Source organism: Nicotiana tabacum, chromosome 12 (genome assembly GCF_000715075.1).
Source record: "Nicotiana tabacum cultivar K326 chromosome 12, ASM71507v2, whole genome shotgun sequence".
Taxonomy (NCBI): Eukaryota; Viridiplantae; Streptophyta; class Magnoliopsida; order Solanales; family Solanaceae; genus Nicotiana; species Nicotiana tabacum.
Genome location: NC_134091.1, coordinates 90238164 through 90250829, shown reverse-complemented (window position 1 = coordinate 90250829; position 12666 = coordinate 90238164). Strand labels below are relative to the sequence as shown.

General features: G+C 36.6%; 1 protein-coding gene and 1 non-coding gene across 12 annotated transcripts; both read right to left on the bottom strand.

Moving 5' to 3' along the window:
• Positions 1 to 713: 713 nt before the first annotated feature.
• On the bottom strand, positions 714 to 11310 carry LOC107799906 (putative alpha,alpha-trehalose-phosphate synthase [UDP-forming] 9). 11 transcript variants are annotated; one of them, XR_012697404.1, is made up of 7 exons: positions 10969 to 11228; positions 5988 to 6090; positions 2949 to 5046; positions 2518 to 2785; positions 2056 to 2403; positions 1818 to 1961; positions 714 to 1034 (listed from the first exon to the last, which is right to left on the bottom strand). XR_012697404.1 is itself a non-coding variant. In XM_075226686.1 (6 exons), the coding sequence occupies exons 3-5, from the start codon at positions 4928 to 4930 to the stop codon at positions 2080 to 2082; spliced, it is 2574 nt and encodes an 857-aa protein (XP_075082787.1). In that variant the 5' UTR covers positions 4931 to 5046; positions 8737 to 8879; positions 10969 to 11310; the 3' UTR covers positions 1757 to 1961; positions 2056 to 2079. The 11 variants fall into 11 exon arrangements, 8 of the variants coding, with proteins under 8 accessions (XP_075082787.1, XP_075082786.1, XP_075082784.1 ...); XR_012697405.1 differs by lacking the exon at positions 5988 to 6090 and having other exon boundaries at positions 2949 to 4934; positions 10969 to 11305; XR_012697403.1 differs by lacking the exon at positions 5988 to 6090 and having other exon boundaries at positions 10969 to 11231.
• Positions 1542 to 1692, bottom strand: LOC142167617 (U4 spliceosomal RNA). The gene has a single exon (XR_012697710.1). It is a non-coding gene; the product is annotated as a U4 spliceosomal RNA (small nuclear RNA).
• Positions 11311 to 12666: the final 1356 nt, after the last annotated feature.

Genomic DNA, 12666 nt, shown 5'->3' with positions numbered 1-12666 from the left:
ACTTCCGTCTAATAGGTTGCGGCTAGAACTAAACCCACCTAGATGAACCTGTCTTGAACCTCGTTATGATGTCACTTATTAGGACCAAAATAATCAGGTCTAATGCGGAAGCTAGTAAAGCAAACCTTGAAAGACGATAAATCAGATAACAAAAGAAAAATATACCAAAAGAGACAAATATTTAATGTGGTTCAGTCAATTGACCTACGTCCACAGGACGAGATGAGCAATCTACTATATAAAAGCGAGTACAAAATATCGAGAGAACAACCTCACAAATAGGCACACTCTACTATATAAAAGCGAGTACAAAATATCGAGAGAACAACCTCACAAATAGGCACACACAAGTGACAGCATAACACTTGTCTCACAAATTCTCTCCCTAAACAAGACTATCAAACCTCTTAGGGACTACATTGTGGATGCTAGTCAATGAGAAAGAAGTATCCTTAATTTATAGAAGTCAAAACGTTTTCCTTCAACAAAAAGGACTAGCAAAATATGAAAGAATTGTATTTTTCTTTTTGTAACAGACAAAATCAAGTATGGTAAAATATGTTGTCATTCCTTCAAGATATAGGAAAACTAAATATGATGAAAACCAGGGCAAACACCTAACACTAATGAGGAAACATGACAAGTAAGGAGATTTCAAGAGTTCCACGTTGGAAATGGAATCAAACAATCCCTCTTTTAAGACAAGATAATATGATGCCTCAAGCCTTTTTCTGTTGTCCTGTATTCTTTCTTTCCTTATAAAATTTCAAATAGCAGATAACAAAGATTTTGTTATGTAAAGGTTTCACAGAAGCAAAGACAGGATGCTGCGGCCTTGGTCCATACAGAGGATTTGGTATTTGTGGAAAAGCAAAGGCTTACGAGTTATGCAAAAATGTGAAGGAACATATATTCTTTGACTCGTATCATCCCACTGAAAAGACCAATCATCACTTGGCTGAAATATGGTGGGAAGGAAACCAATCGGGTTGAGGCTCAAAGTTTGAAATCTCTCTTCCAACTTCCCATCCACTCTGCAATAATATAAAGAAGTTTAAATTGTCGAGTTGTTTGCAGTTTCATTTCTTGTTTTGATTGATTAAAACCACAATAAATGGTTTAGATTCCATATTATGAATAAAAATATAGGGTGAATTGTATGTTACCGATTTCTGTTTGAAGAGACGCAGAGAAATTGCTTCTAAAAATATCAGGAATATTTTTTCCGGATAACAAAAGAAGGGCCTAAAGCTAGAAATATTTTCGATTTCATCTTCTTTACTCACATGGGCAAGTTACTGTCCTAGACTTTTCTTGTTAGATTTTTCGTAAAACTTTACTTGTTAATAACTCCTGCTCTCAAAGCTACTGCTTTTTAAATATTTTTTCTTTCTGTATGACCTGAAGTCCTAAAGTTCACACGATGCATAATCTTGTCTCTGAGTCATCTTTGTTTGCACCTATTGCTGCTACTTTAAGGCAGAAATGAGTCAATCGATCATTTCTCAATGACATTTCAGAAAGTCGTCTTTTATTTTGGGGGCTGAACTCCGAAGGGAGCCCTTCCGAAAATTCTCATCTGCCAGGGGCGAACCCAGGCCAAAGAGGAGGTTTGGAAATAGTTTTCAACCAGCAATATACGCGCCTCAGTCAGAACCTCACTAGCAGAGTCATTGCCCCAAGCACAAACACGCCTCGGCTACAAGTTACTATGAAGAATTCAAACGATGCATTTCATCCATTAAGATAACTCAAGTGAGATAAACCAAACTGTCATTCATATTAAAGATTCGTGTATCTGTACAAAGTAACGGTACCTGTTAAATCATTCAGGGCAGGCACCAGGACTGCTGCAAAACTGTACTTTGAAAAAGGAACTCTAGCCCTGATGATACTTTCTACACTAAGTAGCCTGCAAACCTCAAGCCCTGAATCCAGCATAACTTGGAAATGCCCAAAGCCTGTATCCAGTCATTCATCACATTAAGTTAGGATTTAAGATGGAACTCATTCCTCATCTGTAAAAGAAAAATTCCCAAAAGCAGAACTATGTACATGAACTGCAACTTGTTTGCCCGCTCAAATAATAGAGCCAAACGCGAGCTGGAATTGAGCAGTATGTCTTGGCTTTGGACAAGAAGCATTAGCAAGGCCTCCAAGCAGTCTAAGAACATCGGCAGTATCATCGAGGTAATACTTGGCTTTGCTTGGCTTTTGCCCAACAGTGCAGGCAAAGATATCAGGGGCAGCAGTGACTGACAGACTGGATACGGTGCTTAATATGCTCTCAAACATGTCTTCGTCTGACCTATCATCTCCAATGCACATAACAAAATCGGGCGGTTTCCCACTATCAACCATCATCGAGAGAACCTTCTCTGAAACTAATCCTTTGGTCACACCCTGCAAGGCACACAAAGATACGTCAAGACTTTTGAATAGCATTATGCAACATGCTTGTGGTGTATCATTAAAGGAACACACACGCACAAAAAAAAAGAGGAGGAGAAGGCTTACTTGTGGCTTGACTTCAACAATATGTTGGCCCCTCTTAACAACTGCAGGTTCATTTGCAAGTACGCTTTCCAAATGATCCAACAATTCCTTTGCCTGGCAGGAGCCAAAGTCAGGGTCTGCATCATGATGGTGCCACACTAATGCACTCTCTTTAGTTTCTATATATGATCCGTCAGTTGCTTCCCTGTAAAGTTTCATCACAGGTTCCACAATTTCGTTCCATTCAAGATCAGAAGCCAAAGATTCCCAATCAGAGGTTTTACTCTCCCTGCAACAAGAGATAGCAATAGACCTTGTTATACATGAACGTGTACAAGAAAATTTGAACACAAATTCCAGATGAAAAACAACAGTCCAACTGCAAATCAAGGAGACTATCTGACAATTAGCATGAAAGCAACCCTACAAATAAAAGATGGTTAGCTCTGTACCTTATGAAGTATCCATGTTCAGCAGCTATTCCAAGCCTTTCACATGGAGCAAGCCATTCGCTTAATGAGGTCCTTCCTCTGCCACTAACAATATACACAGTGTTTTTAGGGTCATTGCTTAGAGTGTTCAACAGTGTAATAACTTCGGCACTTGGAGCTTTAACCATAGATGACTGAGGTACGACAGTACCATCATAGTCCAAAAATATCGCCCTTCTCTGTGTCCTCCTATATGAGGAAACAATGTGATCTATGGACAACTTTCTAAAACTTGGCGAAAGTGCGATGACTCTGAAACCTAGGCCAAGACCAATGCCCCAACATCGCTTACTGTAATGATCTTTGCATGCTCTCTCCAAATCCTGCATGAAGCTACGGGCCCAATAAGCTACATCATGAGAGCTAACATAGCGGTAATGCTTCTCGTGACGAAGCACTTTCTCAGAATCCGACATTGTGATGGCCACATTTAAAGCCTCAGCGACAGCCTCAATATCCCATGGATTTACCCTAATTGCTCCACTCAATGATGGTGAACAACCAATAAATTCTGACACAACAAGCATGCTAGTTCTAAGAGAATCAGCTTTGATACCCATAGCCTCATCCATACCAAGAGAACCCTGCCTACAGACAATATACTTGTAAGGCACTAAATTCATCCCATCCCTCACAGCATTGACTATGCAACAATCAGCAACAGCATAATATGCAGTCTTCTCATAGCGAGCAACTGGACGATCAATCAAAATTACAGGCTCATAATTAGATCTTCCATAAATTTGATTGATCCTGTCAACAGTCAAATATGCCTCCCTCTTAGCTTCCTGGACATCTTTCCCAGAGCTACGAGCAGGATTTACTATTTGGACAAGGACAAGTTTACCCTGCAAATCCTCATGCTGCTGTAGTAGGTGTTCAAAAGCTAGTAATTTCAAACTAATACCTTTAAAGATGTCCATATCATCCACACCAAGAATGACTTTCATTCCCTTGAACTGTTCTTGAACTTCTTTAGCTTTAGCAAATGTAGAAGAAAGATTTAACACCAACTCCAGTCGACCCTTATGTATTCCTACTGGCAGAATTTTTATGTAAACTGTACGACCAAAGTAATCAAGTCCAATGTGTCCTCGTTTAGATTCATAATCTAGACCTAGCATTCTACTGCAGCACGACAGAAAGTGACGCGCATAATCAAATGTATGAAATCCAATCAGGTCGCAGTTCAACAATCCTTTTAGAATTTCATCCCTAACTGGGAGAGTTCGGTAAATTTCTGATGATGGAAATGGGCTATGAAGAAAAAACCCAAGCTTCACTCGATGGTATCGCTTTCTTAAAAATGTTGGAAGAACCATGAGGTGGTAATCTTGAACCCATATGTAATCATCCTCGGGATTGACCACTTCCATAACCTTATCAGCAAATAGCTTATTTGCTGAGACATAAGCTTGCCAGAGCTGACGATCAAAACGATCTCCATGATCTGGGCACATGGGAAGCATGTAGTGAAAAAGTGGCCATAATTGTTGCTTACAGAAGCCATGATAAAATTTCTCCTGGATGTCACGAGGTACATAGGTAGGCACACACTTGAACTCCTCAAGTAGTCTCTGTGTAACTTCCTCCTGTTCACTCAGTTCCACATCAACCTTGAGAGAACCCACATAGATAACCTCAGTTTCAGGTGAAAAGCCATCCTTCAGTTGCAATAAAAGAGAATCCTCATCCAAACTAAAGCACCACTTTTCAGCTGCTGTATCCCTTTGAGCATGCAAAGGCAGCATGTTAGCAACAATAATTTTTCGCTCATGACAAGCAGATGTTATACTATCTGAATCCCCATCATTGCTTCCATAACCACCAGCGATGATTCCAGGAACAGTCATCACCCGGGGAAGAGCTCTAGGAATCTGAGGTATATCCAGTATCTCCACAGATGCCAAGTCAAAAAAGTTTGCACAAGATCTTGATGCCATGACTCTGAAGTAAAATTTAGCTTACGTTGTCATAAATATTTTGCTGAAATCTGTGAAACCTAAGAAAATTGTACCCCAGCAATTGCAGAATAAATGTTTTCCTGCAGTCTACAACACTGAAACACAAGGGAAAATATCAATCACGATTTTTCTCGCATGTGCATCACAGGACTTCCACATTCTCAATTTCACACAATTCCAGAGAACAATGTCACCCATACTAAAGACGAAAAAGGAAACAGAACTGTTGAGTAAGAAATAATCTCAAAGTAAGTTTTTATATGGTTGTGAAGACATTGTAACAGGACCCTCTTCAAGGGATTCATCAATTAGATAATCAAGATGAAATGAAATGTAACCCTTCAGAACTCAACAGTAATAATGTCTTTATATTAAAGGTTCCAAGTAGACAAGTACAATATACAGAAGGAAGAAATACAATCTATTCTTAACGGGTTGGAGTGGTGGGTTAAGGATGGGTATACCAGGAAAACAAACACTTTGGAATGTGATCGCATCGGGGTTATGGTCTTAGCATTATAACAGACATGTGGCGTTTTAACAAACCTTGGCCATCTTGTAGCAATAATGGCGATTCTTGAGCTGAAAGCCAACTTTATTGTTATTTAAGGCCTGTGAATAAACCATACACCAAGAGTTACAGTTCTAAAAGGACGATTGAGTTCAGATCTATTATTTCATGTGTCGGGTACACTAGTTCAGGTTTCAAAGGGGCCTGGGAATGATATTCAGTAAGCAAGCCTCTCGAGAACCAGCTTACAGGTGAGTTCAGGTGAATTATTCATTGCCTTTTAACTTTCAGATTAAAGAAAGTGATTAAACATTCAAAAGCTGCTTCAAAACAATAATGATAACCTTTCTTCTTCCCCCTCAATATATAATTAGCAATATCGACCTAAACTTAAACCCAAGAGGGTGACCTAGCACTCAATGAAGTTACATGAAAGCCATAGAGGCCAGAGTTCAAATTCCCGTAGAGGCTACATACACTAGGTGAATTATTCTCATCTGCCAAAGGTTTGATGGACAAAATTACCTGATACTTATTTTGGTGCGAGAAAGCAGGCATACGGTGGAACATTCGAGGTTTGAACAAACCGGAGAACTCACTTCCAATATCCCAAATAGATCTTCTAAATCTGGTTGATGAAGAATATGCAAGAGAAAGATTTCAAATAGGTGATAAACAATAAAAGATGGCATGATACTAATTGTTATTACGTAATGGACCTTCCTATTCCAATATCTATATGAAAATATCAATGACTATTGGAGCTGTTCGAATCAAATAGATAGCTTTATGGTCAAACCACAAAGATTTCATTCAAAAAAAGACTACCGGTTTGGCCTAGTATACTGCGATGTGTGATTTGATCGAAATTCTGATTTTACAGACTCGGAAGGAGAAACCGTCATCCCAGTCAATCAAATTGGGATGCCCTGGACCTGACATATCACTTGGAAAGAGTAACATGAAGCACAGAATTGGGGTGTAGTCAATACTCCCAAATAAAAAGGGAATTGATCTATGGTCGATTTCGTAACAAATCAAATAAAGAGGAATTTCTATTTGTACCTCGAAAAAAAGCTTTTTATTTTGTGGAATGAACCGTTTCCTTTCTTTTCGTGGAAAGAAATTATGTTCAAGTAAGCAAATATGTCGTGGTTCTAGGAGTCTATCTATCGCGTATAGACTGTAAGGGCGTGGTGGCCTAACCATCGAGGTGAAGTCGGGACCTAAAAGATCGAATGGAACAATATATAGACAAGTAAATCCCTTATGGGTTCCAAGGTATTCCTTTAATTATTAAGAGTTAAGGGATTTATCATTCAAAGGGAAGTAGACTACTCAAGAATTTTATATTTTATTTGTTGAATTTGAATAAAGAATTAATAGAAGACGGAATCACTAAAATCTTGTTTCGTCTTCACTGGGAACTTGAGTAAGGAGTAGACCTTTTTATTTTGGGATTTTCTAGAGTTTGAAAACGAGAACTCCTTTCCTTATTTGCTGTACCTACTTGAGCCGGATGAAAGGAAACTTTCACGTCCGATTTTGAAGGGGGGAAGATCCTATAGAATCCTATCCCAATTTTTCTTTTGCTAGGCCCATAACTAAAAAGCCCACTTTCTTACGATTACGAGGTTTATTCGAATATGAAATCCAATCTTGGAAATACAGTATCCCACAAAGATTTCATTCAAAAAAAGACTACCGGTTTAGTGGTACACCGCTAATGATTATCTACAAACTTTTACTCTCTCAGCTTTCTACTTATACTTGGGATTGCAAATAACATAAAAATCCTGGATAAACTAGATAGTTATATGGTCAAACAACATCAAACCCAGTGATTTCCCACAAGTAAGGTGTAGGGAGGGTAGCACACAGACTTTACCCCTACTTGGGAGGGCAGAGAGGATATTTCTGATTGACCCTCGGCTCAAGAAAAGATGAAAACAAGCAATGGCAACAAGAAATAACAACAAGAAGATATTATTAAGAAAACTGAAGCAAAAGATAGCATCAAACAGCAGGTAGTAATAGCAACCTAGGAATAAGAAAGATATCATACTAACACTAATACTACCGGTATTGGGGAAAAAAAGAAAAACGTTTGACTACCTACTAACTTTCCACCCTAATTCTTGATCTCCACACTCTCCTATCAAGGGTCATGTCCCCGATAAGATAAAGTTGCGCCATGTCCTGCCTTATCACCACTCCCCATTACTTCTTTGGCACAAAGATTTCATTTCGCAAAAGACTTTCAGATTAATAATAGACAACTGATGATTATGTACAACCTCTCTAATTAGCATAAACCCCTACTTTGGATCCGATAGTAGCTATATGGTTAAACCACAAAGATTTCATTTCGAATGGGTTAATAATAAATGATTGATAATTTTCAAAGTGTTCTCGGGGTTTTGTCTAATTAGCACATTAACCCGTACTGGAAGGGGAGCAAATAACAATATGAAATTTCACCTTCAATTTATCTTCAAAGCGGTCCATAGAGTCTCACAAGCTAGAAAATGATGACTTGACAGTCGCAGAATGGATCATCCTATGATGGTTTTGTTCTCTTATTAAATTGAACCTTGTCATCTCTAGTGCCAAACATGATGTAGCGGTTATTTCAATATAGTAGAAACAGACAAAAGTTTTACTACTATTTATATCTTAATAACAATAAAACAGCCAGTAAGTACAACCACCGGACATGAGAGCAGGTAAGCAGTGATTCTGCATAGAGATTGTGTCCAAGTCTAACTTTCCTTTCTCTTTATTCTCTTAGCAAAGGTAGGCTCAAAAGAGACCTTTGGTCTGATAAAACTGGGTTAAGGGGGCACAGTCACCCCAACAGAAAGTTCCCGTAAGGGAAGGGAGCCTTGGTAAAGTGGGTCGTATAATTAGGTTTCAAATCAAATACCAGTTAGTACAACATGTCACTACTAGCTAATAAGCCTAAACAACAGAAGACACACACTTAAAACCTACGATATACATTGTTACTATTAAAAATGCCATGGACCGAGCAAAGAGTAGCCAGTAGGGTAACTATGTTCACAAATCCTAATGCACCCTAGAAAGCATGCATTCTCATTTCTCAATGTGCCCACACCGAGATCTTCCATTATCTAAGCAGTGGTCATGTTGGGTGAAGAATGCTTGCAGCAAACACCTAGGTGTGCCCCAAGCAAAAAACCCAAAAGATTTTGCTCGAAAGTATTGTAGATTGCAAGGGAGTTTCAATAACAAGCTAGTTCATGTAGGTTACCTAGTCTGTTGTCGTGTGTCAACTCCACTTTTGTAGCATCAAGTACAACCAAAGAAAATCTCTGATGGAAAAAACATAGATCTAGTAGCGTCTGATATCATGAAGATTCTTCTGTGTGTATGATCATCATGCGTATATCGAACCTTCGTTGGATATCACCAAAAAATAGGTATAATAAATCCTGGTGGATATTAGCTAAAAAAACTCAAATGACTGATATCCTACCCTTCTCAGACTATCTAAATATGTTATTTTGTCGCATTATGAATAGCATTAATTTTACTTTGAGGTGTTGCATTCAACCTTAGTATGATGAGATATTTAGCTTTGTCCGGTCGATGCAAACAAACTACTAAATATTAGGTTTGTCTGGTCGACGCGATGCACACAAACTACTAAAAATTAGTCCTTTATGGTCGATTCACATAAACTACAAAAAACTTCTAACGGCTACCTATAGATCTATCTGGTTTGACATGATTGTCATTTTGTATTTAAATAGTTATATGTCTACCTCATAATTTTTGAAGGTTTCCAATTAAAGAAATCCTACTTTTCTTTTTTCCTTTTTTTTTGTTTGTTTTTACTCATTAATGAATGTAATTCACATGCATTCTTATGCAGAAGCTTCTACATCGGAACTAGTTGAACTTCTATTAGACATACTACTTTCTTGTACTATTAACTTCAACAACAAATGTTGAATGACTCAAACGCTCCAAGGTTCTTGAAGCTTCTTGTACTAGTTGCATGATTCAAACCCTCCAAGGTTCATAACTTTAACTACTCCATTGCTCACCCTCTAGATACTTTCCTGCCTTTTACTTTTATCTTAATTTTGGCAACGCATGCACAAACATATTGGTGACATACGTCTACATTTTCTTAATGAAGATACAAATGTATGTTGATGTAATGTTAGAGTTATGCTCCTTTAGCGGCTCGTAGGTCATGGATGCGAAGCATGCAAATAGCCTCTTCGTAAAACTGTTGAAGTTTGTGCAAGGCTTATATAGGTACTAACTTCAACATTTGCCATTTAAATCATATTGTCGTTTATTTATTTCCAGGACTCTTACACATTTAAATAGTATACTAGTATGGATCGTAAGTCATGCACGGACTGTAATGCAGGATAAATGTAGAGATTAATAATGCAGGGATTGTAATGCAATCATTATTATATGGGTATTATTTCTTGTAAAATGTACAGTTTAAAATATGTGCTTTCTTTGAATTTCAGAAAAAGAATTATCTAAAACATGAGGGTTATTTTGGTCATTTAATTTCTTTAATTTATGTATTACTAATTCCAATATTCTTATCTCACCTTTTAATCTGCATAAAATAATGCATACATTCATGTATAACTTTTTTGATAACCATAGATTCATGCATAGCTTATGCAGGTATTATTTGTTAGCAACAAAAATGACAACCAAACAATGTATAAATAGTGCTGAACTTTAGGCAGGTTAAAAGAACCAAACATTGTATTGCTTCTGCTGAATTTTGTGTGGGTTTTACCACCTCTCATAGTTGAAACAGAACGAGCACTTGGGGAGAAGGCATGTATATTTGATTTTCACTAATCTAATCAGATTCAACGAATACCACAGGACAGATCTCAAGGTTCTGTAAAAATAACCATTTTATGATGACAGTTTCGTATCCAGGAAAAACATTAAAGCTCCGGTTTGATTTTTGAGTGAGAGAAGCAAGGAATCAGGAAATAGAAAAACTAAAACGACTTGCAAATTGGAAAAAAAAAAGGAGTAACGAAAAAGTAGTAGTACTAAAACACTCCATTAAAAGCATTTTTCTTTCAATGATAGAACAAGGACCAAATTACTAATTGATTTTACCATTTCGAGATACAGGTAAAACACCATGTAAATAAATGAATCCTTAAACAATGAAAATATTATCCAAAAATGAAAAAAGTCTCACCTTAAATTCGAATTAGGCAAAATTAGAAACCTTCAAAAGTACAACTCATCAATTTCCCAATCAAAGTAAAGCAGCTTATATATCAAATGATGACTTTCAATGACTGCTCCTCAATATATACACAACTAGATATCAATCTTCCCGTTTATTGTAAAACTCATAAGAAAAAAAATTAAAAATAATACATCATAGTCAGATTCCATTTTCAATTTATTGAGCAAATAATATTTAAACATTAATTCAAAAAATGAGAAGCAGATCAAAGAAGAGGGAGGCGCATACATATAAGACTTTTGGATCCGGTGACCGGTAACTATTGCTGACGTCAGAAACCGGCGAATTTCCGAAGCGGTGACGGTTATATCACACACAAATAGATTACATATAATTAAAAGAGAAGTAGTGAATGCAGAAAAAGGAGGACAAGTTTTGTTTGATATTTCAGCTATCAACGGAAGAAATAGAGAGAGATGTCAGATATTAAAAGAGAAGTAGTGAATGCAGAAAAAGGAGGACAAGTTTTGTTTGATATTTCAGCTATCAACGGAAGAAATAGAGAGAGATGTCAGATATAGGAGTAGAAGTTCCTTTTTTTTTTCTTTTTCTTGAGCGAGGAAAATGGATAGTGGATAATGCCAGCAAATGGGGATTTTAACTGTATTTGACAGGAAGTGGTACAATCGTTGATGCAGAAGGTACGACGTGTAGATGCGCTTTATGTTTACGTGTACGACGGAGCTTTACCTTAGTTGCAACTAACCCTGGTTTCGGATAACATTTCGAGCTTTTTAATTCTCCCAAAGTCTTCATACAATTGCCCCCTTATTGCCATATTATTACGACTATGTCCTAACAACATGGTCCTAAACTCCTAATGTAGTTCATTTTTACCATTTTCTCCTTGTTTAAGTTATACTAGTGTGAGAACCCGCGTGATGCGCGGATAGAATATTAATTTTATAAAATTATGATATGATATATCATATTGTTGTAATAAATATTAGTTTTTTGTTTTATTTCTTAATATATCGTGCAGAAATATAACACAATCTGTTCAAAATCAAAAGATACACATCATATAGTAATCAAATAAATTATTTATTCCTTATTTATTATTTATTAAATTAGCAGGTACTTACTACTACTATACATTTACTAATGTGACTTTTTATTAACTTGTCAATTGGCATAATATTTTGATACTATATTTCTTTTAATATAACATGAATATACATTTCCACTCTAGGAATATTTTTATTTTTTTAAAACTTGTGTAATACTTATCAAAATTCTTCAATTGTCTAAATTTATCAATAATTTTTTTGAGTGTTACTTAATTATATTTTAATTATTAATTAATTAATTATAAATATCCTAAGATTATCTTTATCCCACTTTTTTCGTACATTCTTTTCTGCTCTAGTATTTGATTAGTTTTCTTATTTTATATTTTACTGAAAATTAAATAATGTAATATATTTTTTACTAAATTATAATTTTGAATTCATCAAAAGTATAAAGAGATAAGCCTTTTATTATGTAACAACTCGACCGGTCGTTTTGAGCTATAGCGTGCCTTTCAGCGGTTTGAGGCCTTGAGTAGCTTGATATCAGGTATTATGACTTGTACGTGTGGTCGGAATTGAATTTCGGGAAGTTCGGAGTTGATTTGGAAAGAAAATTCTAATTTCGAAAGCTGTAAATTGGAAAAATTGACTAAGGTTTGACTTTTGAGTAAACGACTTCGGAATCGGGATTTGAAGGTTCCAATAGGTTCGTATGATTATTTCGGACTTGGGCATATATTCGGGTTGAGTATCGGGTGGTCCGAAAGTATTTCGGCGCCTATTATGGAAGGTTGGCGTTTTGGAAGTTTAAGAAGTTGTTAGGTTTGATTTGAAATGAATTTTGGTGTTATCGATGTCCGTTTGGGATTCCAAGTCTTGGAATAGGTTCGTATTGTGATTTATGACTTGTGCG

What these genes read in the sequence shown, in the direction of transcription:
- LOC107799906 (XM_075226683.1), bottom strand. Translation starts at nt 4,930, where the DNA reads ATGGCATCAAGATCTTGTGCAAACTTTTTTGACTTGGCATCTGTGGAG. An exon ending in GAACATGGATACTTCATAAG is followed by an intron (nt 2,786 to 2,948) that starts GTACAGAGCTAA and finishes CTCTTGTTGCAG; the next exon opens with GGAGAGTAAAACCTCTGATT. An exon ending in TTGTTGAAGTCAAGCCACAA is followed by an intron (nt 2,404 to 2,517) that starts GTAAGCCTTCTC and finishes TGTGCCTTGCAG; the next exon opens with GGTGTGACCAAAGGATTAGT.